We start from the raw sequence: 27,793 nt of genomic DNA on the forward strand, positions 1-27,793 counted from the left end.
TGCAGGGCGGATAAAAATTATCGGACGGGAGATTATTTTTATCACGAGTCGGTTAAAAATTATCCGTATTCGGATAATTGTATTTTTCAATTATTTTAAGCGTTTTAATCCAACTTCAGTAAAATAATATCTCGGAGGTTACAAAATGTAAGTAATGATAGAAGTTAACTGTTTAACAACTTCTTTCAATACCATAAAGAGTACAAAATAATAATAATAATAATAATAATAATAATAATAATAATAATAATAATAATAACACATACAAATTTAAAATAACTATTGATTTGTTAAAAATTTCTGAACACTTTAATTTGACATGAAATTAATTCTGAGAATTGAGAACAAGAAATTAAGTTACCAGTTTGTTTTTAAATTTATGCAAATATAATTTTTATAACATTCGTGAGAAAATTAAAATACATTTTTTGAATATTTCGGATGTCTAAAAAAAGAAACTAGAAGACTTTAAAGGATTTATCTTATTTTATATAATTCCACCAAATATTTGGAAACGTTCGAGTCTTTCTCAAAGATGTTTAGGACTAGTCCTAAATAAATCAAGAAATGATCCGAAATTTTTAGAAATTTTTCCAAGTTTTTAAATATTTCTCTTCTATTTAAAACGTCCAGAATTCCTAAAAATATTTTTAACTAACTCGAAATTTTCTTAAAATTTTGAAAAATCATTATGTAACAAAGTAAAAAAAATCTTGATAATCTGTTAAATTTTCTCAGGAATTTTAAGAAAATTTGTTTAATCTTTTAAAACCTTTAGAAATTCTTGTAACGCTTCTAAAGTGTATTACAAAATTATTGATTTTTTTTTTAAATTCGGCAAAACTAAGAGAATATCTTTAAAATCTTACGAAATTCTTTTTAAAAAATTTACAATATTTAATTACTTTTGCATCATTTGAAAATTTCTGAATATCTCTTGAGTTTACTTGAACTTTTTTTTTTAATTATATAATATGGTAAAATTGCAAAATTTGTTTCAAAAATATTTTACACTCTTTTTAAAAATTTTAGGAAATGATTAAAAAGCTCTTGTAATCCTTTTTAATTTTCTCATACAATTGATCACAAAATAATCAGTTAAAATCATCCCATGGATCTTAAGAACATTTTTTTTTATTCTCTCAATACTTTGGAAAAATTAGTTTACCTAAGAATTTTCTAAATCCAGAAAAATAAAAACAATTGTCTCAAAGTCTTCCCAATTCTTTTTCCACAATTTTTAAATTCTTGATAATTTAACATTCTTTGTTAAAAAGAAAATGTATACCATTAGAAATTTTCCCCGAAATATTTCACAAAATTTAATTTCAAAATCTTCCAAAATTATTAAAAAGCTTTTCAGTTTTTTCCAGATTTTTTATAATGTGCTTCTTCCATAATTTAATTTTTCTCATCTCTTTGTAAATTTAAAAAAGATTAAACAGAAATAAATGTTAAGAACGATATTTGATAATTAATAATAAATTAATCATTTGTAACTGTTAAAAATATAATTCTTTTCCAATATTAAAGAATGATTTATAATTTAAATGTTCTCTTCTATTAATAATGTTTAGAAACGTTCAGAAATAAATTTTATGAAAAAATAAAATTATTATTTTCTTGTTTAAATATCGAAATACTTTTCAAATAAGAAAGTTACTTTTCATTTGAGTAATTGAATTCTAAATTAATGTTTTTTGAATATTATCAAATATCTTATTTTCTTTTTAAATATTAAATAAAGATTAAAATGTTTGCTTCGAAATATACATTTACATTAAAAATGAAATTTTAAATAATTTTATGTTTCTCTGTCTGGTTTATAATACGTACGTTACGATTATATAATTTATACAATATTTGATATTTATTAAGTACAAGCTTAAAACATGAGTCTCGACTGTTATAAAAATATAATAATTAAAAAGCGAATGAACACATTTTTCATTGAAATAAAACGCTAAGCATTCAAATTTAATAGTCGTGCCTCAGTTTTTTTAAGAGTATGAGTTTGCCCTTTATTTTTATCTAAATATAAATGTTTATTCATTTTTTAAATATTTTTTTTCAGATAAAAAATGTTTCTGGTGGGATTCATTCTACTGCTCTGTGATGGGGCTTTCTCTCAACTTCCTGGTTTTGGAGCTTGTCCAGATGTGGAAGTGGTGCAAGATTTCAATATGACAATGGTAAATATAAATAAAAAATTAGGAGATATTAAAAAAATATTGGCTGCAAGGTCTTTTTACTTCTCCCTCATTTGTGCGCAGGCCATATAAAATTAAAGATCAAAGCATCGACATCTTTAATCTGCTGATTGTGAATTCTCTTTTGTTAAAGCTCTTTCGGCTTTAACGAACGCATTTGCTTCTCTTAACTTTTAAATTAAATTTTTCTTTTCAGGTGCTAATATAATAGTGCTAATTTTTCTTCTTGAGTTTTCTCGTGATAAAAAATTTATTATTTTATTATTAGATTATATCTTAACGGTTTGTAAACCTTTAATTAACACATCGTATTTTTTTCCTTTTGATTTAGTATCTCGGTGAATGGTTCGAAATACAAAAATATGTTTCGTTTTCTGAATTGCTGGAAAAATGCGTAACTGCCAGCTACTCGAAAAACGAAGATCATTCAACCAAAGTTATCTACAAGCAAATGAACGTTTTGTAAGTAAAATAATATTTTATAAATTAGATGAAAGAAATAACTAGTCGAGTTACTCATTAAAAAAATTCTAAAACGTTATTTATCATTTGAAAAATTAATTTATTATCTGCAAACAAACACACAGTTACAAAAATAAATCTTTTGTTTCTTCCTAAAAGGAAGCTGTAACCGAACGAGCGTTCGAGTAGTAGCCAGGAGTGGGGATGAGGCGCAGAAAACGCGATGAAAGAGAAAACGGATTCCGTTCTGTTTTTCGTCGCGTTTCAAAATTCAAGAATTCTTAAATGAAAAGTTCAATTTTCAATTAAAACTGATAATTTTTTAAGAAAAACTATTAATTTTCTACCAAAAAATACGAATTTTTAACCAAATTTAAGAATTCTCAACCAAGAAGTTAAATTTTTAACTAAAAAAAAATAATTTTTAAGCAAAAAGATTAATTTACTACCAAAAAAATTCTTTTCTGGCAAAATTCAAAAATTTTGAAGTAAAAAGTTGGAGTTTAAACTAAAAAAGATTAATTTTTAAACAAAAAAATTAATGTCGTACCAAAAAAGAAACATTTTAAATAAAATTCTCAGCCAAAAAGTTGAATTTTCAAGAAAAAAAGATTTGTTTTATTTTTGAAGAAACTAATTTAATTTCAAAACTTAGTTATCAAATTTTTAAACAAAAATATTAATTTTTGAACAAAAAAGATTAATTTACTACTTCATTTTGTCCCGAAAAGGACGAATTTTTAATAAAATTCAAGAGTTCTGAACCAAAAGGTTGAATTGTTTAACATAATTTAAGAATTCTCAAACAAAACGTTGAATTAAAAAAAATGGCATTTGAAACAAAAAAGAAATATTTATTACCATAAAATACGAGTTTTTGATAAAGTTCAAGAATTCTGAACTAAAAAGTTGAAGTTTTAATTAAAAAAGGTAAATTTTTAAACAAAAAGATTAATTTTGTACTGAAAAAGACAAATTATTATTAAAATTCCAGAATTCTCAGCCAAACAGTTAAATTTTTACTGAAGAAAGATTTTTTTTAATTTTGAAGAAATGAATTCAACTTTAAAACCTAGTTTTTGAATTTTTATAAAAAATATGAATTTTTAAACAAAAAAATTAATTTTGTATTAAAAAACTTTTTTTTACCAAATTCAAGAATTCTCAATCAAGAAGTTAAATTTTCACCTGAAAAAGAACAATTTTCAAACAAAAAGATTAATTTACTACCAAAAAAGAAGAAGTTTTCACTAAATTGAAGAATTCTGAATTGAAAAGTTGAAGTTTTAACTAAAAAATATTAATTTTTAAACAACAAATAATAATTATATACCAAAAAAGACGAATTTTAAAGAAAATTCAAGAATTCTTAACCAAAAAATTGAATTTTTAAGAAGGAAATAATTTTTTAAATTTTATAGAAAGTAAATTAACTTTAAAACCTAGTTATTCGATTTTTATCAGCAATATGAGTTTTTAAATAACAAGATAATTTTCTATTGGCAAAAAGGATTTTTAAACAAAATTCACGAATTCTCAACCGAACAGTTAACATTTAAACTGAAATTGATGATTTTTTAAAGAAAAAGATTAATTTTTCCGAAAAAACGAATTTTTAAGAAAATTCAAGGATATTCAAACGAAATAAAAAATTTTAAGTAAAACTAATAATTTTGACAACAAATGATCAACTTCACGAAAAAATACGATTTTTAAACATAATTCAAGAATTCTCAATAAAAAAATTTTTCTAATGAAAAAGATAAATTCTTAAACAGAAAAGATCAACTTAGTACCAAAAAGGTGAATTTTTAACAACATTCAACAATTCTTAACCAATAAGTTAAATTTTCAAGTAGAAAAGAAGAACATTTAAACAAAAAATATTATTTTACTAGAAAAATAAACGAATTTGTTAAAAAGTCAAGAATTCTGTACCAAAAAGTTGAAGTTCATACTAAAAAAGGAATTTCTAAATAAAAAGATGAATTTACTACCAAAAAAGACAAAAATTAAATAACATGCGAGCACAGAAAAAACTGAAAAGAAAATTTATTGCAGGAAATTATTTAGAGCTATAAACTTTTGTTTAGCCAACTTCGCGTCTTTCAAAAAGTATGTATTTGTAATTAAAAAACAAAAGAAAGTATAGCCAAAATTTGTGTAAAGCTTATCCTGTGAAGTTAATTTTCTCTACAGAAAGTCTTTTATCGGAAATCGATGTAAGGTTTATCTTCTATTCTTTCTGTGAGAATTCTCAAGCAAAAATTTTAATTTTGAAGAAAGAAGGATTTTTTTTTTTGAAGAAAGTAATTTATCTTTAAAACCTAGTAATTCGACTTTTATCAGAAACATGAGTTTTTAAACAAATAGAATCATCTTCTACCGAAAAAAAAGAAATTTTTAACATAATTTAGAAATTCCTAACCAAAATGGTAAATTTTTACCTGAAAAAGATTATTTTTTAAACAAAAACGATTAACTTACTACAAAAAAAGAAGAATTTTTGACAAAATTCGAAAATTCTGAACCAAAAAGTTGAAGTTTCAACTAAAAAAGATAAATTTTAAAACAAAAAGATTGATTTTATACCAAAAAAGACGAATTGTTAATAAAATTCAAAAATTCTTAACCAAAAAGTTGAATTTTGAAGAAAGAATTTGTTTCAATTTTGAAGAAAGTAATTTAATTTTAAAAGCTATTTATTCGATTTTTATCTAAAAATATGAATTTTTAAACAAAAAGATTATTTTTCTACCGAAAAAGAAGATTTTTTAACCAAATTTGGTGAGGATGCCGCGCAGAAAATGCGACGAAAGAGAGAACGGATTCCGTTCTGTCTTTCGTCGCGTTTTCAAAATTCAAGAATTCTTAAATGAAAAGTTGAATTTTCTATTTAAACTAATGATTTTTTAATAAAAGCGATTAATTGTTTACCGAAAAAACCGAATTTTGAATAAAATTCCAGAATTCTCAAGCGAAAAGTTAAATTTTCAAATAAAACTGATAAATTTTTTAACAAAAAGATTATCTTTGTACCAAAAAAAGACGAATTTTTAATCAAATTCAAGAGTTGTCTACCAAAAATTTGAATTGTTAAGGAAGGAAGAAACTTTTTTTAATTTTGAAGAAACTAACTTTAGAACCGGGTTCCTAAATTTTTTTTTAATATGAATTTTTTAAGAAAAATACTAATTTTCTACAGAAAAAAAACAACGAATGTTTAAGAAATTTCAAGCATTCTCAACCGAAATGTTGAATTTTCAACTAAAACTGATGATTTAAAAAAAAAACATCAATTTACCACAAAAAAAAGTTTTTTTAACATAATTCAAGAATTCATCAATAAAAATTTGTACTTTCACATGAAAAATATAACTTTTCAAATAAAAAAAATTAATTGACTACCAAAAAAGATGATTTTTTGAATATTTTTAATAAAAAAAACTTGTCACATTCAAATAAAAAGATGAATTACAAAAAATTTAAATTACCACCAAAAAAGGTAAATTTTTAACATTATTCAAGAATTCTGAACCTAAAAATTGAACTTTCAAATTTAAAAAAAATGGAATTTTAATTAAAGAAGAAATCTTCATTAACAAATACGACAAGTTTTTGACAAAGTTCAAGAATTTTGAACATAAAAGTTTATTTTTACATTAAAAAAGGTGAATTTTCCAAACAAAAAGATTAATGTTGTGCTAAAAAATAGGAATTTTGAATAAAATTCAAGAAGTCTTAAACAGAAAGTTTAATTTTGGAAAAAGAAAGAATTTTTTTTTAATTTTGAAGAAAGCAATTTAACTTTAAAGATGAATTTTGAAACAGAAAATTCATTTTGTATACAAAAAGACGAATCATTAATAAAATTCCAGAATTCTCAACCAAAAAAAACCAAAAAAAATAAGATTTTTAAACAAAATTTAAGATTTCTCAACCAAGAAGTTATATTTTCAACTAAAAAAGAAGACTTTTGAAACAAAAAGATAAATTTACTAAAAAAAAAAAAAGAATTTTCGAAAAAATTTAAGAATTCTGAATTAAAAAGTGGAAATTTAACTAAAAAAGATTAATTTTGAAACAAAAAGAATAATTTCATACCAAAAAAGATGAATTTTGAAGAAAATTCAAGATTTCTCAACCGAAAAGTTGAATTTTTAAGAAATAAAGCCTTTTTTTATTTAAGAAAAAAGTAATTTAAGTTTAAAACCCATTTGTTTGTTTTGTATCAGAAATATGAGTTTTAAAACGAAAATATTAACTTTCTACTGAAAAAAACGATTATTTTTATTCAATAATTCTCAACCGAAAAGTTCAATTTTTAACTAAAACTGATGATTTTTTAAACAGAAATATTAATTTTCTTCCTAAAAAACAAATTTTTAATGAATGTCAAAGATTCTCAACCGAATTTTAATTTTTATATTAAAACTGATAATTTCTTGAATAAAAAGATCATTTTACTAGTAAAAAAGACGATTTTTTAAAACATAATTCAAGAATTCTCAACCAAAAAGTAATATTTTTAAATAAAAAAGATGAATTTTAAAACAGAAAATAATGATTTAGTACCAAAAACAGATGAATTTTCAACCAAATTTAAGAATTCTCAACCAAACTGCTGAATTTTAAAGAAAGAAAGAAATTTTTTTAATTTTGAAGAAAGTAATTTACCTTCAAAACCTAGCAATTCGATTTTTATCAGAAATATAAGTTTTTGAACAAAAAGATTAATTTTTTAACAAAAAAAAAATAAATTTTCAACATAATTTAAGAACTCTTAACCAAAAAGTTAAATTTTTAACTAAAAAGGATTAATTTAAAAAAAAAGATTAAATAATTACCAAAAAAGAAGAATTTTTGACAAAATTCAAGAATTCTGAATTAAAAAGTTGATATTTGAAATAAAAAAGATGAATTTTTTAAACAAAAAGTTCAATTTTGTACTAAGAAACACGAATTTTCAATAAAATTCGAAAATTCTTAACTAAAAAGTTGAATTTTGAAGAAGGAAAGAAATTATTTCAATTTTGCAGAAAGTAATTTAATTTTAAAACCTAGTTATTCGATTTTTATCTAAAAATATGAATTTTTAAAGAAAATGATTAATTTTCTATCTAAAAAGACGAATTTTTAACAAAATTTGGTGTGGATGACGTGCAGAAAACGCGATGAAAGAGAGAACGTTCTCTCTTTTGTCGCGATTTCTGCAAGTCCCGCCCACTCTAGGCTACTGCTCGAGCGCTCATTCAGTTCTGCTCTCCAGGCCTTCATTATTGAGGATCCGTGGCTTGATTAAATTTTGATTTTTGGCAGATATTTTTTACATTATTTTATAATTATTTTTCATTTTTATTATTTCTAGAACTAGCAAACAAACAACAATTGAAGCCTGGTCAAATTTCGTTGACACTCCGCAAATAGGAAAATTTTATGTTGATATTCCAGGTCAAAAACTTGCCGAACATTTTCTTTTGGATACAGACTATCATAACTATGCTGTCGTTTTCACCTGCAATGATATAGCACTTTTAAAGTAAGATATAAACTAATCAATAATTATTTTAAAAAATAAAATCATAGGCGATCACAAATTTATTTTTTAGTATTTTCCATTTTTTTCATTATTAACACGTATTTGCAGACAAGTGAAAGTTAAAATTAATCTTTTTTTTTCAGTGCCGTAAGTGTTTGGATTTGGGCCAGACAACGAAAGCCATCAGTAGCGGTCCTCGAGAAGGCTTATAAAGTTCTTGACAAGTACAATCTGAGCAGAAGTGCATTAATCAAAACGGATCAGAAAAAATGTCCGAATGAGTCTAAGAAACACTTATGAATTGTTCATAAAACTATTGTTTTTATGTCATTTGGAAAAATAAAGAATAAATAAAAATGAAAATTTTTTAAAATTTTGAAAATATTTAAAAATTATAAAAATATTTAAAAGTATTTTAAACATTTCACAAAGATTTCACGGATCGCGAAGATTTGAAAAGGCGTCTATGCCATATTTGAAATATTTTAGGACAATTTCACTAAGCTTTTGAAACTTTTAAAAGATTTGAATTTAAAAAATTTAAATGAGGTTTAAATAAAATTTAAAAATCTATTTAACGTCCTATAATCAATTCAATGGGCAGAATTCCCGGAAATTAAATTAAGAATCCAAAGATAGAATTTGGAAAACCGCCTTAAAATGTTCCTATTGCTATATGAAAGAAAAAAATTTTCCTAAAAAAAAAATATTCTTTTTTTTTTTGACAAAAATAAAAAAAAGCAAGATAAATGAGAAGGCAGCAAACCGAATCTCCTTTCTTCTCTTTTTGTTTATTTCTTTCGTTTTTTTATTTTTATTATTATCAAATCATAATAAAAAACATTTCTAAAAAATAATCAATTTATAATCTACACTTAATTTGCACAATAATAATAGTAATGATAAATCAATGATTGCAATGAAAAAAAATTCCAAAAATAAAGAATTAAGAAAATTTGCACAAATATTCCAAAAGATTAAAAAAAAAAGATTTCAAAGATGTCACAAGAATTTCTCAGATATTTTTAACACTTCATAAAGATTGCAAAAATTTGAAAAAGGCGTGAACGCCAGATTTTACAGATTTCACAAAGATTTCAAATATTTTTAAAATTTTTTAAATGTTTAAAAAATTTTAAAAGAATAAGAAATATTTCACAAATATTTCAAATATTTTAAACTATTTCAAAATGTTTCACAAATTTTATAGAAGATTTCAAAATATTTCAATAATTTCAAACGAATACAAAATATATTACAAGCAAAAATTAAAGAAAGCTTTCACTAAATATTTCAAAGATTTCATAAAAAAATTCATAAATATTTTCAGCACTTCAAGAGATTCCAACGATTTATCAAAAATTTCATAAAATTTCAAAGATTTCAAGGACTGCAATGATTTGAGAAAGGCGTGTACACCAGATTTAAAAGATTTTACAAAGATTTCAAATATTTTCAAAAATTTTTAAACATTTAAAAGATTTACAAGATTTTAAAAAGGTTTCATATTTTTAAGATTTTAAAATATTTTACAGATATTAAAAGTGGTTTAATGATTTTAAAAGAATAAGAAGTATTTCGCAAAACAATCAAAGATTTAAAACTATCTTAAAAGAATCAAAAATTTTTTTAGTAGATTAAAAAATATTTCAATGATTTCGAACGAATACAAAATATTTTACTAAACATTTTAAAGACTTCATAAAGATTTCATAAAAAATTTCACATTTTGATTTCTACAAACGATCTCTACAAAATTTCAAAAGATTTGAAAAATTAGAACACACCAGATTTAAAAGATTTCACAAAGGTTTCGAATATTTTCGAAGATTTTAAAACTTTAAAAAGATTTGAAAGATTTTAAAAAGGTTTCGTATTTCTAATATTTCAAAAGATGTTACATACATTAAAAATGGTTTAATAATTTAAAAATATTTTAAAAGATTTCAAAAAACTTTAAAATATTTCAAAATATTTCAATGATTTCAAACGAATTTAAAAGATTTTACAAGAAAAAATTAAAGAAAAATTTCACTAAATATTTGAAAGATTTCATGAAGGTTTCATGAACAGTTTTACAGAAATTATAAGTTCCTCAAGAGATTTTAACGATTTCACAAAATTTTTTTAAGATTTCAAAGATTTCTGGGACGGCCAAGATTTAAAAAAGGCATGCACACCAGATTTAAAAGATTTCAAAAAGATTTGGAACATTTTCAAAATTTTTTAAACGTTTAAAGGATTTTAAAGATTTTAAAAGAATAAGAAGTATTTCACAAATATTTCAAAGATTTTAAACTATTTCATAAAATTTAAAAATATTCCCATGATTTCGAACGAATTCAAAAGATTTCACGAACAAAAATTTAAAAAAGCTTTCACTAAATATTTCAAAGATTTCATAAAAAAAATCATTAGAAAATTCACAACTATTTTCAGTACTTCAAGAAAAAAACGTGTAAACTAGATCTAAAAGATTTCACTAAGATTTTTAATATTTTCAAATTTTTGTAAACATTTAAATGATTCACAAGATTTCAAAAAGGTTCCATATTTTTAATATTTTAAAAGATTTTGCACATATTAAAAGTGGTTAAATGATTTTAAAAGAATAAGAAATATTTATAAATATTTCAAACATTTAAAACTATTTCAAAAGATTTTAGAATTTTTTATTAGATTTAAAAATATTTCAATGATTTCGAAAGAATACAAAAGATTTGAAAAGCAAAAATTAAAGAAAGCTTTCACTAAATATTTCAAAGATTTCATAAAGATTTAAAAAAATTTACAAGATTTTACATACATTAAAAGTGGTTTAACAATTTTAAAAGAATAAGAAATATTTCGCAAATACATCAAAGATTTAAAACTATTTCAAAAGATTCAAAAACTAATATTTTTAAATCAAAAAGCTGAATTCTAAAACAGAAAATAATGATTCACTACCTAAAAATATGAATTTTTAACCAAATTTAAGAATTCTCAACCAAAATGTTGAATTTTGAAGAAAGACAGAAATTTTTTTAATTTTGAAGAAAGTAATTTATCTTCAAAACCTAATAGTTCGATTTTTATCAGAAATATGAGTTTTTAAACAAAAAGATTAATTTTCTAACAAAAAATTTTTTTAACATAATTCAAGAACTCTTAACCAAAAAGTTAAATTTATAACTAAAAAATATTAATTAAAAAAGAAAGATTAAATAACTATCAAAAAAGAAGATTTTTTGACAAAATTCAAGAATTCTTTTAAAAGATTTCAAAAAACTTTAGAAGATTTCAATGATTTCAAACGACTACAAAAGATTTCACAAGCAAAGATTGAAGAAAGCTTTTACTAAATATTTCAAAGATTTCTTAAAGTCTTAATAAAAATATTTCACAAAGATTTTAATTACTTTAAAATACTTAAACGATTTTACAGAAATTTCAAAAGATTTCAAAGATTTTAAGGATTGCAAAGATTTGAAAAGGGCGTGTTCACCCGATTTAAAAGATTTCACAAAGATTTCAAATATTTTCAAATACTTTAAAACTATGAAATAATTTAAAAGATTTGAAAATATTTTACACATATTAAAAGTCGTTTAATGATTTTAAAAGTATTATTAAGATTTCAACAAATTTAAATTATTTTCAAATATTTTAATAATTTTAAACGAATAAAAAACATTTCACAAACAAATATTAAACAAAGCTTTCACTAAACATTTAGAAGATTTCTTCAAGATTTCATAAAAATTTTATGAAGATATTAAGTACCTCAAGAGATTTCCAAGATTTTACAAAGATTTCGAAAGATTTTAAGGATTTCAAAGATTTCGAATATTTTGAAATATCTGTAACTATTTTGAAAGATTTAAAAGAATTACGAAGATTGACAAATATTGCAATAATTTTAAACAAACACAAATGATTTTACAAGCAAAAAATTCAGAATTTGTTTTTTTTTGTGGTTCTTTTTATTCATAAATTGTTAGCCAATAAAAAAATAAGTGAATAATTTTTTTAATTTATAACAAACGGTTATTTCGTTATTTGATATAAGAAAAAGGATACCTGAAAAAACTTGACTTCTTGACCTGGAAAAACTGGAAAAGACCTTGAAGTTCGTACCTAAATTTTTAATTAATTTTCAAAATACCAACTTTAGTTTTTTCATGAGACCGGGAAAAACCGGAAAATGATAGTGAATTGATTTTTTCAACGTGAATTTTAGAAACTTCTAGAAAAAAATCTGTTTAAGTTTCATTTTAACAGTCTTTTAAAATAATCAGTTAAATTGTTATATGTTTTAATTATGGTGGCATTTTGATTTACAATAAGTCATTCGAAAACTTTTCATTTAAAAAATGCCATTTTACAGAATTACAAAATTAAATTTAAAAGCGTTTGGAATCGACAATTTCAGGTTTTAACGTTAAATGTAAACCGATTTATTAATTATCAATTTATTTAATTAATTACATATTATTAAATAATTATTATATTTAAATTTACTAATTTCAGATTTTTAAAAATTTGAAATTCTGTATTCCATAAAAACAAAAACTACCTAATACCTAAATGTATTCGACTGTATATTTTATACCAGTAATTAGAAAAAAATTTAAAAAAAAAGAAAACTTTGAATGTTAAAATTTTAATTTTTCTATGTAAAAACTTTTAATTTGTAGTAAAATTGTTGAATTTTGGCATATAAATAAATATTGAACGCCTATTATTCCTAGAAACAATTAAGGTAAGTTTAAGAAATATTTCGAAATCCTGAAAAGATTCAAAATTAATGTAAAATTTGAAATTATTTAAAATAATTCACGTATTCCGACAGAAGTTCTGAAAATATTTAAAAAATAATGTAGAATTTAAAAAATTCAAAAGATGTAGAATTTCAAGATTCAAAAATAACATTTTGAAGCCTTTTAAGGATTTTGAATGTTTTTCAAGTAAAAATAATTTAATTTCTAACTTGAGAAGTGTTTTTTTTTATTCAAAAAATTTGTTTTCTCAAATTTTAATCTTTCGATCTTAAAATGATTTGCAGCTCAGTTTTTATTACTTCAAATGGTAAAATTTTTTAATTTAGAGTTCGAATTTTTTAATTTCATTGACCGTGAAAAATATTTGAAAACCCGGAAAGAACCAAAAAAAATTTTCTTAGAATAAAAGGGCCACCCGATTTTAATTATAAATAAACATATGCGTCCATCGAATTCTAAAAAAGTCGCTTTTCACCCAAAACTTTAGGATGAAGGAAAAAAATAATCGAAATATATCATTTATTTAATAAATTCGTAAAAAAAGTCAATGAAGTCTTTTGTTTAAAAAACTAAAGGTAATCTAACTGATAAACTGCATTTAAAAAAGAAGAAAGTGGCGAAAAAATTAGAATTTGCATTAATTAACGAAGTATATAATAATCAAAGAGCTGGTTGGTAAAAAAAGACAACATTTTTTTAAAATTTAACATTCTTATTTTAAGCAGTAGTTTAAACAAATTATTTCCATTTTGATTTAATTAATCTGAAATTCAAATAGTGACATATCTCTTAGAATTTTCATCTTATCAAATTTTTATTTCACTTTTTTTTTACTTTTATTTTGTTATTAATATAATTTTTCCTTATCTCTTTATTGAGAAACTATCTACAAACATTTCCTTATAAATCACAAAATTTGTTTGTTTCTTCTCTAAAATTTATTTTTTAGAACATTTTTTTTATATTTGTTTAACATCATTTTATTTTTTATTACTCGTATTTTCAGCTCTGAACAAGGCTTTTGTAGACTATCCAAAAATTTAACATCCCCGACATTGTGTTTTAGAAAGTGACTATGCTAACAATGCCATAATTTTATCCTGATAAGAAGGCTTTATGTAAGATTAAGGGTTTACTTTTAATTTTATTAAAAAATAGGTGACTTTAGAAAACACTTAAATAAAATCTATCATTTATTGTTGTCATTTTTTTATTTTAAGTAGGGGACCAGGCGTCCTGATTTATCAGGACATGCTCTGATTTTTTATCACTTTCCTGATTTTTTAATTTTTTGGTACTATTTCCTGATATTCTATTTCCGAAAAATCTACGATTTTTATTACTTCAAATAAAATGAAAAGTTACTTGTATAATTTATAAACTTAGGGAATAAAGATATAACTTTATTACTTTGATAAAAATTTCTATTTGGTCGAATATAAACTTTTTGGTTGAAAATTCAACTGTGGTGGAAATTTTTTAATAATTCGTCTTTTTAGTAAGAAATCTCCACATTCTGGATGATTTTTTTTCTTTATTAACAAAAAAATCTTTCTTGGTTGAAAATTAGTATTATTCATTAAAAAAATTTTTCTTATGTCGTAGAAACCTTATATTTTTTTCTAAAATTGAAACTGCTTGGTTAAAAAATAATCTTTTTATGCAAGATTTTTAAACATTTTCTTAAAAATTCGTTTTTTGTGGTAATGTATTAATATTATTTTGTTAAAAATTCGGTTGTTATGGTTAAAGAAATTATTTTTTAACGTACATATAACTACCCAACTTTTTATTGAAATTTCTTTTTATCGTTGAAAATCTATGTACTCTTGTGACAAATTATTTTTTGGTAGAAAATTAATCTTGGTGATTTAAAATTCATCTTTTTGATCCAGAATTTTCAACTATTTAGTTGAGAATTCGTCTTTTTTGATTGAATTTAACTGTTTTTGGATTCAAATAAAAATATTTTTTGGTTGAAATATTAAATATTACATTTTATTTTTGAAAATCTAACTACTCAGTTGAAAGTGGAACTACTTTATTAAAAACAAATTTTTTTTTGACGATTCCAAATTTTAGTTCAAAAACCTTTTTTTTTGTTAGACATTCATTTTTTTTCTTCTTGAAAATTAATTTTTTAACTGAAACTATAAATATATTTTTGGTAGAAACCAATTTTTTTTTTTTGAAAAATTTAACCTTCAGTTTGAAAATTTCTTTCTTTCGTGGAAAATTTAACTATTTTGTTAGATATTCAATTGTCATGGTTAAAAATCATTAATTTTTAAAAATTTAAATATAACTATCCCATTTTTTGTTGAAAATTTCTCTTTTTTAGTTGAAAATTCATGTATTTTGTAGAAAATTAGTCTTTTTGGTAGAAAATTGATTTTCTTTGTTGAAAATTAATTTTTTGGTTAATGATTTTCAACTGTTTGGTTGAAAATTCGTCTTTTTGGTTGAATGCAACTGCTTTTGGCTTCAACTGAAAATATTTTTTGGTTAAAATATTAAATATTACATTTTATATTTGAAAATTTAATTACTTCGTTGAAAGAAACTACTTTGTTCAAAATAAATTGTTTTTGTTGGCGATTTAAAATTTTAATTTCAAAAACCTTTTTTTTTTGTTAGACACTGGTTTTTTTTTGTTGAAAATTAATTTTTCTACTAAAAATATAACTATTCCATTTTTAGTTGCGAAATGATCTTTCTGAGTTAAAAATCCATATATTTTGTTGAAAATTCGCCTTGTTTGGTAGAAAATTATTTGTTTTGTGAAAAATCCAACTTTTGGTTGAAAACTCTATTTGTGTGGTTAAAAATAACGTTTTAAAGCTTAAATATTAATAATCCATTTTTGGTTCAAAATTGATCTTTTTTTTGGTTGAAAATTCATGTATTTTGTAGAAAAATTTCCTTTTTGATAGAAAATTAATCTTATTATTTAAAAATTCATGTTTCTGATTAAGAATTTTCTACTATTTTGTTGAAAATTCGACTTATTTGTTTGAATTTAACTAGTTCTGTTGTAAGAAAAAAAATTTTTTTTTTGGATTATCAACCGTGAAATGTTTTCTTGAATGTTCAGCTACTAATTTGAAAGTGGAGCTACTTTGTTAAAAAATTATTTTTTGGTTGATGATTTATTATTTTCATTTAAAACCCTTTCTTTTTGTTTGAGAATTTAACTATTCTTGTTGAAAATGAATTTTGTTTGCTTAAAAATGTAACTACTTTGTTGAAAATTCATTTTTTTTAAAAATTAAATTAGAATATAATTGTCAACGAAGAAAATGAATTAATCATCTTCGTTGACAATTAGATTCTTTAGATGACAATTAAAAAATTTTGATGAAATTCGGGATCTGTGGATAAAATTTCATTTTTAAACTATAAAAATAACTATTGCATTTAGGATTGAAAATTTAGCCTTCTTAGTTCAACATTCATGTATATTGTTGAAAATTCAGATTTTTTGTTAAAAATTAATCTGTTTGCTTAGATGAAAAAATATGTTTTTCAATCAGGATTTTAAACTGTTTTGTTGAGAATTCGGCCTTTTTGTTTAAAATAGGTTGTCTTTGGTTTCAAATAAAAATATTTATTGGTTGAACTACTGTTACACTTTTTCTTGAAAATTCAACTATTTAGTCAAAAGTGAAATTACTCTATTAAAACTTAATTTTTTTTATTGATGACAATTAATTTCTTTTGTTCATGCACTTTGTTGAATATTTGTATATTTTAGGTAGAAAAGTAATATTCTTGTTTGAAAATTCATATTTATGCTTAAAAATTGAACCTCAAAAAAAATTTATGATAGTCAGGGAAAATGGAAAATTGGTCAGGGAAAAGTCAGGGAATGTTAGGAACTTTCGAAATGGGATGAAAATGAAATGAAATGAGATTTTGATGGCGTTTGTATCAATAAAAAAATTAAATCATTTGTTTTAACGTTTTTAATAATCCGCACAAATATCAAACATGTATAATTTAATTTATGTTTATTATGAGTAGCGCTAAATAGATATAATGTTCACAAAAGGAAACTTGTTTAATTAAGAGAAAATAATTTATGAGGAAGACATTATCAGAGTAAATGGCAATAAAATAAAATGAGTTTTCTAAGAAAGTCGAGAAAAATTGCTTAAGTTCACTGCTTCGCTTTAAAAACATTAAAAAATCTGTTTAAGAAATATTCGTTAAATTTGAAGTAGTTAGTTCAACTTTAAAACCTAATGGTTACATTTTTATATAAAAAGATGAATGTTTAAACCAAAAGATTAATTTCTTTCCCGAAATTGAAAACAAACAAAAATTTTCCATGAAATTCAAGATTTCTCAACCAAACAGATAAACTTTCAACTAAAAGTGAGGAATTTTTTAACAAAAGGAATAATTTGCTACTAAAAAATATGAAATTAACAAAAAAATTTTAAATCCTGAAACAAAGATTTAAAAAATATTTTTTTGATTTGTGAAAAAGTAGTTCTAGTTTAAAATCTAGTTGCTAAATTTTTAACCAAATTCGTGAATTCGTGAATTCTTAACCAAAAAGTTGAATTTTCAAATAAAAATAATGATTTTTCAAACCAAAAAACTAATTTACTACCAAACAGACAAATTTTTAACAAAATTCAAAAATTCTGAACCAAAAAGTAAAGATTCCACAAAAAATAATAAATTTTCTAACAAAAAGATTAATTTGCTACGAAAAAAGACGAAATTTCCATAAAATCCATGACTACTTAAACAAAAAGTTAAATTTTTGAATAAAAATGATGATTTTTCAAACTAAAAAAAAATGTATTTACTACCAAAAAAGACGAAGTTTGAACAAAATTCAAGAATTCTGAACCAAAAAGTTAAATTTTTAAGAAAGAAAGAATTTTTGTTAATTTTAGAGGAAAAATATTAACTTTAAATCTTAGTTATAAAATTTTTAACAAACAAGCTGAATTCATAAACAAGAAGAATAATTTTATAACAAAAAAACTGCAATTGAAAAAAATCAAGAATTCTCAAATGAAAAGTTGAATTTTCAATTAATTTGACGATTTTTTAAACAAAAAGACTGAGTTACCACACCAAAAGACAGATTTTAAACCAAATTTAAGAAATCGAAATTAAAAATTTAAAGTTACCACAAAAAATGATGATTTTTTAAACAAAAAAATGTATTTATTGTCAAACAAGACGAATTTTGGACAAAATTTAAGAATTATGAACCAAAAAGTTAAATTTTGAAGAAAGAAAGTATTTTTTTAAATTTTAAAGAAAGAATATTAACATTAAATCCTATTTATTAAATTTTTAACAAAAAAGCTGAGTTTTTGAAAAAAAAGAATAATTTTCTAATGAAAAAATGCAATTAAAAAAATCAAGAGTTCTCTATAGAAAAGTGGACTTTTCAACAAAATTTGACGATTTTTTAAACAAAAAGACTAATTTACCACCTCAAAAGACGGATTTTTAACCAAATTTAAGAAATCTAGACCAAAAAGTTGAAGGTTCCACAAAAAATGATGAATTTTTAAGTAAAAAGATTAGGTAGCTATAAAAAAGACCAATTTTCAATCAAATTCGTACATTCTCCACTAAAAGTTGAATTTTCAAATAAAAATGATGTCTTTTTGAACAAAAAAAAATCAATTTACACTCCAAAAAAATTTTTATTTTTAACAAAATTCAAGAGTTCTGAACCGAAAAGTAGAAGTTTAAAAAAAAATGATAAATTTTTAAACAAAAAGATTAATTTTCTACCAAAAAAGAAGAATTTATCATAAAATTCGTGAATTCTTATTCAAAAAGTTGAATTTTCAAAAGTAAAATGATGATTTTTTGAACAAAAAAATTTATTTACTACCAAAAAAGACGAATTTTTAACAAAATTCAAGAATCCTAAACCAAAAATTAAAATTTTAAGAAAGAAAGAAAGAAAAAAAAATGAAAAAATGAAATTTTAACAAAAGTCAAGAATTCTCTACGAAAAGTCGAATTTTCAACAAAAACTTATGATTTTTTAAAGGACAAGACTAATTTACTACCGCAAAACACGGATTTTTAACAAAAGTCCAGAGTTTTTTAACAAAAATTTGAAGTTTTCACAAAAAGTGATGAATTTTTAAACAAAAAGATTAATTTTCTACAAAAAAGATGAATTCTTAACCAAAAAGTTGTTTGTTCAAATAAAAACAATGATTTTATGAACAAAAAGTGTATTAACTACCGAAAAAGACGAAGTTTCAACATAATTCAACAATTCTGAACTAAAAAGTTTATTTTTCATGAAAAAAGAATTTTTTTTTAATTTCGAAGAAAGAAATTTAACTTTGAGTCCTCTTTATTACTTTTTTAACAAGAAAGATGAATTTTTAAACAGCAAGATTAATTTTTTACGGAAATAATCAAGTTAAAAAAAACTAAAGAATTCTCAACAGAAGAGTCGAATCTTTAACAAAAACTGATGAATTTTTAAACAAAAAAATTAATTTGCAAAAAAAAAGGCGAAGTTTCCATCAAATTCGTGAATTCTCAACAAAAATGTTGAATTTTCAAATAAAAATAATGATTTTTCAAAGCAAAAAATAATTTACTACCAAAAAAGACTTTTTTTAATTTTAAAGAAGAAATTTACCTTTATATCCCAGTTATTGAATTTTTAACAAAAAGATGAACTTTTCAAACAAAAAGATTAATTTTCTACTGAAAACATAAATTTGTAGGAAAAACCAAAAATTCTCACACGAAAAGTTAAGGTTTCAAATAAAAGTGATGATTTTAAATACAAAAAAATTTATTTACTACTAAAAAAGTCGTATTGTAAACAAAATTCAAGAATTCTGAACCAAAAAGTGAAAATTTTAAGAATTTTTTTTTTAATTTTAAAGAAAGAAATTTAACTTAAAGTCCTATTTACGATATTTTTAACAAGAAGTGATAAATTTTTAAACAAAAACATTAATTTTCTACAAAAAATATGAATTTTTGATAAAATTGTTGAATTATGAACCAAAAAGTTGATTTTTCATGGAAGAAAGAATTTTTTTAAATTTTGAAGAAAGAAATTTAACTTTGAGTCCTAGTTATTACTTTTTTAACAAGAAAGATGAATTTTTAAACAAGATTAATTTTTTACGGAAAAAATAAAATTTTAACAAATATCAAGAATTCTCAACAGAAAAGTCGAATTTCCAACAAAAACTGATGATTTTTTAAATGAAAAGACTAATTTATTTACCACCCCAAGAAACGGATTTTTAACAAAATTCAAGATTTCTAAACAGAAAAGTTGAAGATTCCACAAAAAATAATGAATTTTTAAACAAAATGATTAATTTTCTACAAAAAAAAGTCAAATTTTTTATAAGATTTGTGAATTTTAAACAAAAAATTAATTTATGAACAAAAAAGTCGAATTTTTAACAAAATTAAAAAATTTCTAATGGAAAAGTTGAATTTTTATCCAAAACTGATGATTTTTTAAACAAAAAGATTAATTTACTAATTAAATTAGTTCTACATTCACGTTAAGCAAACAATATTATCAAGTCGTAAACTTGAACAAAATCGAAAAAAGCATAGTTTAAAATTAAAAAAATTAAATCCAGAATAACTCAAAATCTAACATTTTCTTTGCCAACATTCCAATTTAGCTGCGAAAATCCTCGAAATAAAGAAAAACAAGAATCCAAATATAAAATTTTTGCACCACTCTCTTAAACGTCATCGCTCAAATAAGAAATAAAAAAACAAAAAAAAAAAGACGAATGGCAAAAAGGCAGCCTCCAAATCACCTTCATTTTTTTCACTCGTCTTTTTTAATTTCTATTTTTAAATCACATTTGAACCAAATTTGCAAAAATGCACCACCTTTGGGCTTTTATTCGACACCAAATATTTTCCTTGCTTACAAAATAATTAAAAAGAAGTTGTATTGCGAAACTAACTGGGGGGGGGGGGGGGGGGGGGGGGGGTGAGCAGAGGGAGTGAAACCTCGACAAATATAACGTCAGATTTTTGTTGATAGAGCGTTATCTCTGTTCAAGCTTTAGGTATAAAATTAAAAAAAAAATCAAGATCCATAGTTGGATAAATAAATTGCTCATCTGAGGCTAGAAGTCAAAACTCTCCATTTCGCGTTTATATTTGGTACTGAAAACCGAAGAATATTTTTTTTTTTTTGTAATTTGTAATCCATTTCAAGTGAAATAATGATTCAAGAGGGAATCATCCTTCTAATCTCCACTGGAGCTTTCGCTCAGTATCATGGTTTTAATGGGTGTCCAGATAGAGAAGCAGTTCACAATTTTAATCTGACTCAGGTAAGGGCTAGTCCATAAACTACGTTAACCACTTTTTTTTACAAGAATATGGAAAATTTTTTTTCTTCTAAAAGTACGTATTATAACGTTTTGAGTACTTTTGGAGATGATAGACGTTTTTAGAAGACAATTCAAAATTTTTTTTAATGGTGTTTTTAGTTAAACATTCAACCCTTTGGTTGAGAGTTCTTGAATCTGATTAAAAAAATGTACTTTTCTTAGTAAATTTATCTTTTTGTTTAAAAATTGATATTTTTTGTTCAAAATTCATCTTTATAATAATAATCATTGAATTTTGTAAAAATTAGTTCTTTTCGGTAGAGGTTTAATCTTTTTCTTTAATAATTCATCTTCCTGGTTAAAAATTTAACAAGTAGACTTTGAAGTTAAACTAATTTCTCTCAAATTAAAAAAAAATTATCACTTTCTTAAATATTTAAAATTTGCGATCAGAATTCTTGAATCTTGATACAAACTGGTCTTGTTTTCAATGAAAAATTAATCTTTTTGTTTAATAATTTATCTTTTGATTTGATTGCAAAGCTGAAGTAATTTCTTAAACATTAAAAAATTTCGTACTTCCATAAAAATTCAAATTTTGAATTGAAAATTCTTCAATTTTGTTGAAATTTTGTTTTCTTTATCGCTGAAAAATTATTCTTTTTGTTGAAAAATTAATAATTTTGGTTAGAATTTGAAAACTAGATTTTAAAGTTGAACTAATTTCTTAAAAATTAAAAAAATTCTTTGTTAAAAATGAAACTTTTTGGTTCAGAATTCTTGAATTTTATTAAAAATTCGTATTTTTCGTGGGAAATTATTGTCTTTTTTTTAAATTCATCTTTTTTCATTTGACAATTCAACTTTTTGACTGAGAATTCTTGAATTCGATTGAAAATTCGTCTGTTTTGATAGTTAATTGACCAATTTGTTTAAGAATTATTATTTTTTAGTTGAAAAGTCAACAACCGAGTTTTAAGGTTGAACTATTTTCTTTTTAAATTAAAAAAATATTTATTTTAAAAAATCAACATTCTGGTGAAGAATTCTTGAATTGTTTAAAAAGTGTGTTTTTTCTATTGTAAATTGATATGTTCGCTTAAAAATTCGTCTATTTTGGTTAAAAATTGATATTTTTGTTTTACAATTCTTTAATTTGATTTAAAGTTCGTCTTTTTTATTCAAAGTTTCAAGTTTTTGGTAGAAGATTCTTGAATTTCCTTAAAAATTAATCTTCTTGGTTAAACATGTAACCAGCAAACTTTGAAGTTAAAGTAATTTCTTTCACATTAAAAAAATTCTCACTTTCTTAAAAATTTAAAATTCGCGTTCAGAATTCTTGAAGTTTGATAAAAACTTGCTGTCTTCTTCTCAATGGAAAATTAATCTTTTTATTTAATAATTCATCTCTTTGGTTGAGAATTTTTTAATTTTATTGAAAATTCGGCTCTTTGTTTCTAAATTAAACTTTTGGTTTTAAAATTGGTTTTTTTTTATTAAAAATTGAACAGCTTTATTGCAAAGCTGAAGTAATTTCTTAAAAATTAAAAAAATTCCTACTTTAATAAAAATTTAAATTTTGGATTGAAAATTCTTGAATTTTGTTAAAATTCTGTTTCCTTCTTCGCTGAAAAATTAATATTTTTGTTTGAAAATTAATAATTTGGGTTAGAATTTAAAAACTAGACTTTTAAGTTGAGCAACTTTCTAAAAAAAAAATGTTTTTTAAAAATTTAACTTTTTGGTTCAGAATTCTTGAATTTTATTAAAAATTCGTATTTTTCGTGGGAAATTATTGTCTTTTTTTTTAAATTCATCTTTTTTTATTTGAAAATTCAACTTTTTATCTGAGAATGCTTGAATTCGATTGAAAAATCGTCTTTTTTGATAGTTAATTTACCTTTTTGTTTAAGAATTATTATTTTTTAGTTGAAAAGTCAACAACTGGATTTTAAGGTTGAACTATTTTCTTTTTAAATTAAAAAAATATTTATTTTAAGAAATCAACATTCTGGTAAAGAATTTTTAAATTGTTTAAAAAATTTGTTTTTTTTTTCTATTGTAAATTGATATGTTTGCTTAAAAATTCGTCTATTTTGGTTGAAAATTGATATTTTTGTTTTACAATTCTTTAATTTGATTTAAAGTTTGTCTTTTTTATTCAAAGTTTCAAGTTTTTGGTAGAAGATTCTTGAATTTCCTTAAAAATTAATCTTCTTGTTTAATAATTTATCTTCTGGTTAAAAATTTAAAAACTAGGTTTTAAAGTATTTCTAATTTCTTCAAAATTAAAAAATTCTTTCTTTCTTAAAAATTCAACTTTTTGTTTGAGAATTTTTAAATTTTATTGAATATTCGTCTTTTTTGGTTCTAAATGAATCTTTTGGTTTCAAAATTGTTCTTTTTGATAAAAAATTTAACAATTTGATTGCAAAGCTGAATTAATTTCTTAAAAATTAAAAAAAATTCGTACTTCCATAAAAATTCAAATTTTTGATTGAGAATTCTTGAATTTTGTTAAAATTTTGTATTCTTCTTCGCTGGAAAATTAATATATTTTTTTAAATTAATAATTTGGGTTAGATTTAAAAACTAGAATTTTAAGTTGAACTACTTTCTGAAAAATTAAAAAAAAATTCTTTGTTAAAAATTAAACTTTTTGGTTCAGAATTCCTGAATTTTATCAAAAATTCGTATTTTTAGTGGGAAATTATTCTCTTTTTTTTTAAATTTATCTTTTTTTATTTGAAACTTCAACTTTTTGGTCGAGAATTTTCGAATTTGATTAAAAATTCGTCTTTTTTGGTAGTTAGTTTACCATTTTCTTTAAGAATTTTTTTTGGGTTGAAAAGTCAAGAGCTGGGTTTAAAAGTTGAACTATTTTTTTTTTAAATTAAAAAAAATGTCAATGGAAAATTAATCTTTTTATTTAATAGTTCATCTCTTTGGTTGCGAATTTTTTAATTTTATTGAAAATTCGGCTCTTTGGTTCTACATTAATCTTTTGGTTTCAAAATTGTTTTTTCGATTAAAAATTGAACAACTTGTTTACAAGTTTTTTTTATCAAAATTCAAGAATTCTGAACGCAAATTTCTAATTTTTAAGAAAGTGAGAATTTTTTTAATTTGAAAGAAATTAGTTCAACTTTAAAGTCTACTTGTTACATTTTTAACCAAGAAGATTAATTTTTAAGGAAATTCAAGAATCTTCTACCAAAATCTTGAAACTTTGAATAAAAAAGACGAACTTTAAATCGAATTAAAGAATTGTAAAACAAAAATATGAATTTTCAACCAAAATAGACGAATTTTTAAGCAAACATATCAATTTACAATATGTTACAAATGTTTAAGAATTATTATTTTTTAGTTGAAAAGTTAACAACTGGATTTTAAGGTTGAACTTTTTTTTTAAATTAAAAAAATCTTTATTTTAAAAAATCAACATTCTGTAGATGAATTCTTGAATTGTTTAAAAAATTTGTTTTTTTTTCTATTGTTGATAAATTATAATATTAAAATTGATAAAATTGATATTTTTGCTTAAAAATTCGTCTATTTTGATTGAAAATTCATATTTTTGTTTTACAATTTTTTAATTCGATTAAGAGTTCGTCTTTTTTATTTCAAGTTTCAAGTTTTTGGTAGAAGATTCTTGAATTTCCCTAAAAATTAATCTTCTTGGTTAAAAATTTAACAAGTAGACTTTCAAGTTAAACTAATTTCTTTCGAATTAAAAAAAATTCTCACTTTCTTAAAAATTTAAAATTTGCGTTCAGAATTCCTGAATTTTGATATAAACTTGTCTTCTTTTCAATGAAAATTAATCTTTTTGTTTAATAATTCATCTCTTTGGTTAAAAATTTAAAAACTAGGTTTTAAAGTATTTCTGCTTTCTTCAAAATTAAACAATTCTTTCTTTCTTAAAAATTAAACTTTTTGGTTGAGAATTTTTAAATTTCATTGAAAATTCGTCTTTTTTGGTTCTAAATGAATCTTTTGGTTTCAAAATTGGTTTTTCGATTAAAAAATGAACAAATTGATTGCAAAGCTGAAGTAATTTCTTAAAAATTAAAAAAATTTCGTACTTGCATAAAAATTCAAATTTTGGATTGAAAATTCATGAATTTTGTTAAAATTCTGTTTTCTTTTTCGCTGGAAAATTAATCTTTTTCTTTAAAAATTAATAATTTGGGTTAGAATTTAAAGACTAGATTTTTAAGTTGAACTACTTTCTTAAAAATTAAAAAAAATGTTTGTTAAAAATTAAACTTTTTGTTCAAGAATTCTTGAATTTCAATACAAATTCGTATTTTTTCGTGGGAAATTATTCTCTCTTTTTTAAATTCATCTTTTTTTATTTGAAAATTAAACTTTTTGGTCGAGAATTCTTTGAATTTGATTAAAAATTCGTCTAGTTTGGTAGCTAGTTTACCTTTTTGTTTAAGATTTTTTTTTTTAGTTGAAAAGTCAAAAACTGCGTTTTAAAGTTAAACTATTTTTTTTAATTAAAAAAATCTTTAATTAAAAAAATCAACATTCTGGTGAAGAATTCTTGAATTGTTTAAAAAATTTGTTTTTGCTATTGTTGTAAATTGATATTTTTGCTTAAAAATTCGTCTTTTTTCGTGGAAAACTCATATATTTTTGTTTTACAATTCTTTAGTTCGATTAAGAGTTCGTCTTTTTTATTTAAAGTTTCAAGTTTTCGGTAGAAAATTGTTGAATTTCCTTAAAAATTAATTTTATTAGTTAAAAATGTAAAAAGTAGACTTTAAAGTTAAACTAATTTCTTTCAAATTTAAAAAAATTCTCACTTTCTTAAAATTTAAAATTTTGGGTTCAGAATTCTCGAATTTTGATAAACACTTGTCTTCTTTTTAATGAAAAATTAACCTCTTTGTTTAACAATTCATCTTTTTGGTTAAAAATTTAACAACTAGGTTATAAAGTATTTCTACTTTCTTCAAAATTAAACAATTCTTTTTTTCTTAAAAATTCCACTTTTTGGTTGAGAATTTTTAAATTTTATTGAAAATTCGCCTTTTTTGGTTCTAAATTAATCTCTTGGTTTCAAAATTGTTCTTTTTGGTTAAAAATTGAATAACTTGACTGCAAAGCTGAATTAATTTCTTAAAAATTAAAAAAATTTCGTACTTCCATAAAAATTCAAATTTTGGATTGAGAATTCTTGAATTTTGTTAAAATTTTGTATTCTTATTCGCTGGAAAATTAATCAATTGTCTAAAAATTAAGGATTTGTGTTAGAATTTAAAAATTAGATTTTTAAGTTGAACTACTTTCTTAAAAATTAAAAAATTCTGTGTTAAAAATTAAACTTGTCTTCTTTTCAATGAAAATTAATCTTTTTTTTAATAATTCATCTCTTTGGTTAAAAATTTAAAAACTAGGTTTTAAAGTATTTCTGCTTTCTTCAAAATTAAACAATTCTTTCTTTCTCAAAAATTCAACTTTTTGGTTGAGAATTTTTAAATTTCATTGAAAATTCGTCTTTTTTGGTTCTAAATGAATCTTTTGGTTTCAAAATTGTTTTTTTGATTAAAAAATGAACAACTTGATTGTAAAGCTGAAGTAATTTCTTAAAAATTAAAAAAATTTCGTACTTCCATAAAAATTCAAATTTTGGATTGAAAATTCATGAATTTTGTTAAAATTCTGTTTTCTTTTTCGCTGGAAAATTAATCTTTTTCTTTAAAAATTAATAATTTGGGTTAGAATTTAAAGACTAGATTCTTAAGTTGAACTAGTTTCTTAAAAATTAAAAAAAATGTTTGTTAAAAATTAAACTTTTTGTTCAAGAATTCTTGAATGTCAATACAAATTCGTATTTTATCGTGGGAAATTATTCTCTCTTTTTTTAAATTTATCTTTTTTTTATTTGAATATTGAACTTTTTGGTCGAGCATTCTTGAATTTGATTAAAAATTCCTCTTTTTTGGTAGTTAGTTTACCTTTTTGTTTAAGAATTTTTTTTAGTTGAAAAGTCAACAATTGGGTTTTAAAGTTGAACTATTTTTTTTAAATTAAAAAAATCTTTATTTTAAAAAATCAACATTCTGGTGAAGAATTCTTGACTTGTTTCAAAAATTTGTTTTTTCTATTGTTGTTTATTGATATTTTTGCTTAAAAATTCGTCTTTTTTAGTTGAAAATTCATATTTTTGTCTTACAATTCTTTAATTCGATTAAGAGTTCGTGTTTTTTATTTAAAGTTTCAAGTTTTTGGTAGAAGATTCTTAAATTTCCTTAAAAATTAATCTTCTTGGTTAAAAATATAACGAGTAGACTTTGAAGTTAAAATAATTTTATTCAAATTAAAAAAATCTCACTTTCTTAAAAATTTAAATTTTGGGTTGAGAATTCTTGAATTTTGATAAAAACTTGTCTTTTTTTAATAAAAAATTAATTTTTTGGTTTTAAAATTATTTTTTTCGATTAAAAATTGAACTACTTGATTTTAAAGTTGAAG

The 27,793-nt window shown here is 21.9% G+C and overlaps 1 protein-coding gene across 1 annotated transcript; it reads left to right on the plus strand.

Moving 5' to 3' along the window:
* The first annotated feature begins 2,081 nt into the window (after positions 1 to 2,081).
* On the plus strand, positions 2,082 to 8,511 carry LOC117170781 (apolipoprotein D-like). Its single transcript, XM_033357819.1, has 4 exons — positions 2,082 to 2,192; positions 2,542 to 2,672; positions 8,041 to 8,211; positions 8,355 to 8,511. The coding sequence occupies exons 1-4, from the start codon at positions 2,082 to 2,084 to the stop codon at positions 8,509 to 8,511; spliced, it is 570 nt and encodes a 189-aa protein (XP_033213710.1).
* Positions 8,512 to 27,793: the final 19,282 nt, after the last annotated feature.

Source organism: Belonocnema kinseyi, chromosome 4, assembly GCF_010883055.1.
Source record: "Belonocnema kinseyi isolate 2016_QV_RU_SX_M_011 chromosome 4, B_treatae_v1, whole genome shotgun sequence".
Taxonomy (NCBI): Eukaryota; Metazoa; Arthropoda; class Insecta; order Hymenoptera; family Cynipidae; genus Belonocnema; species Belonocnema kinseyi.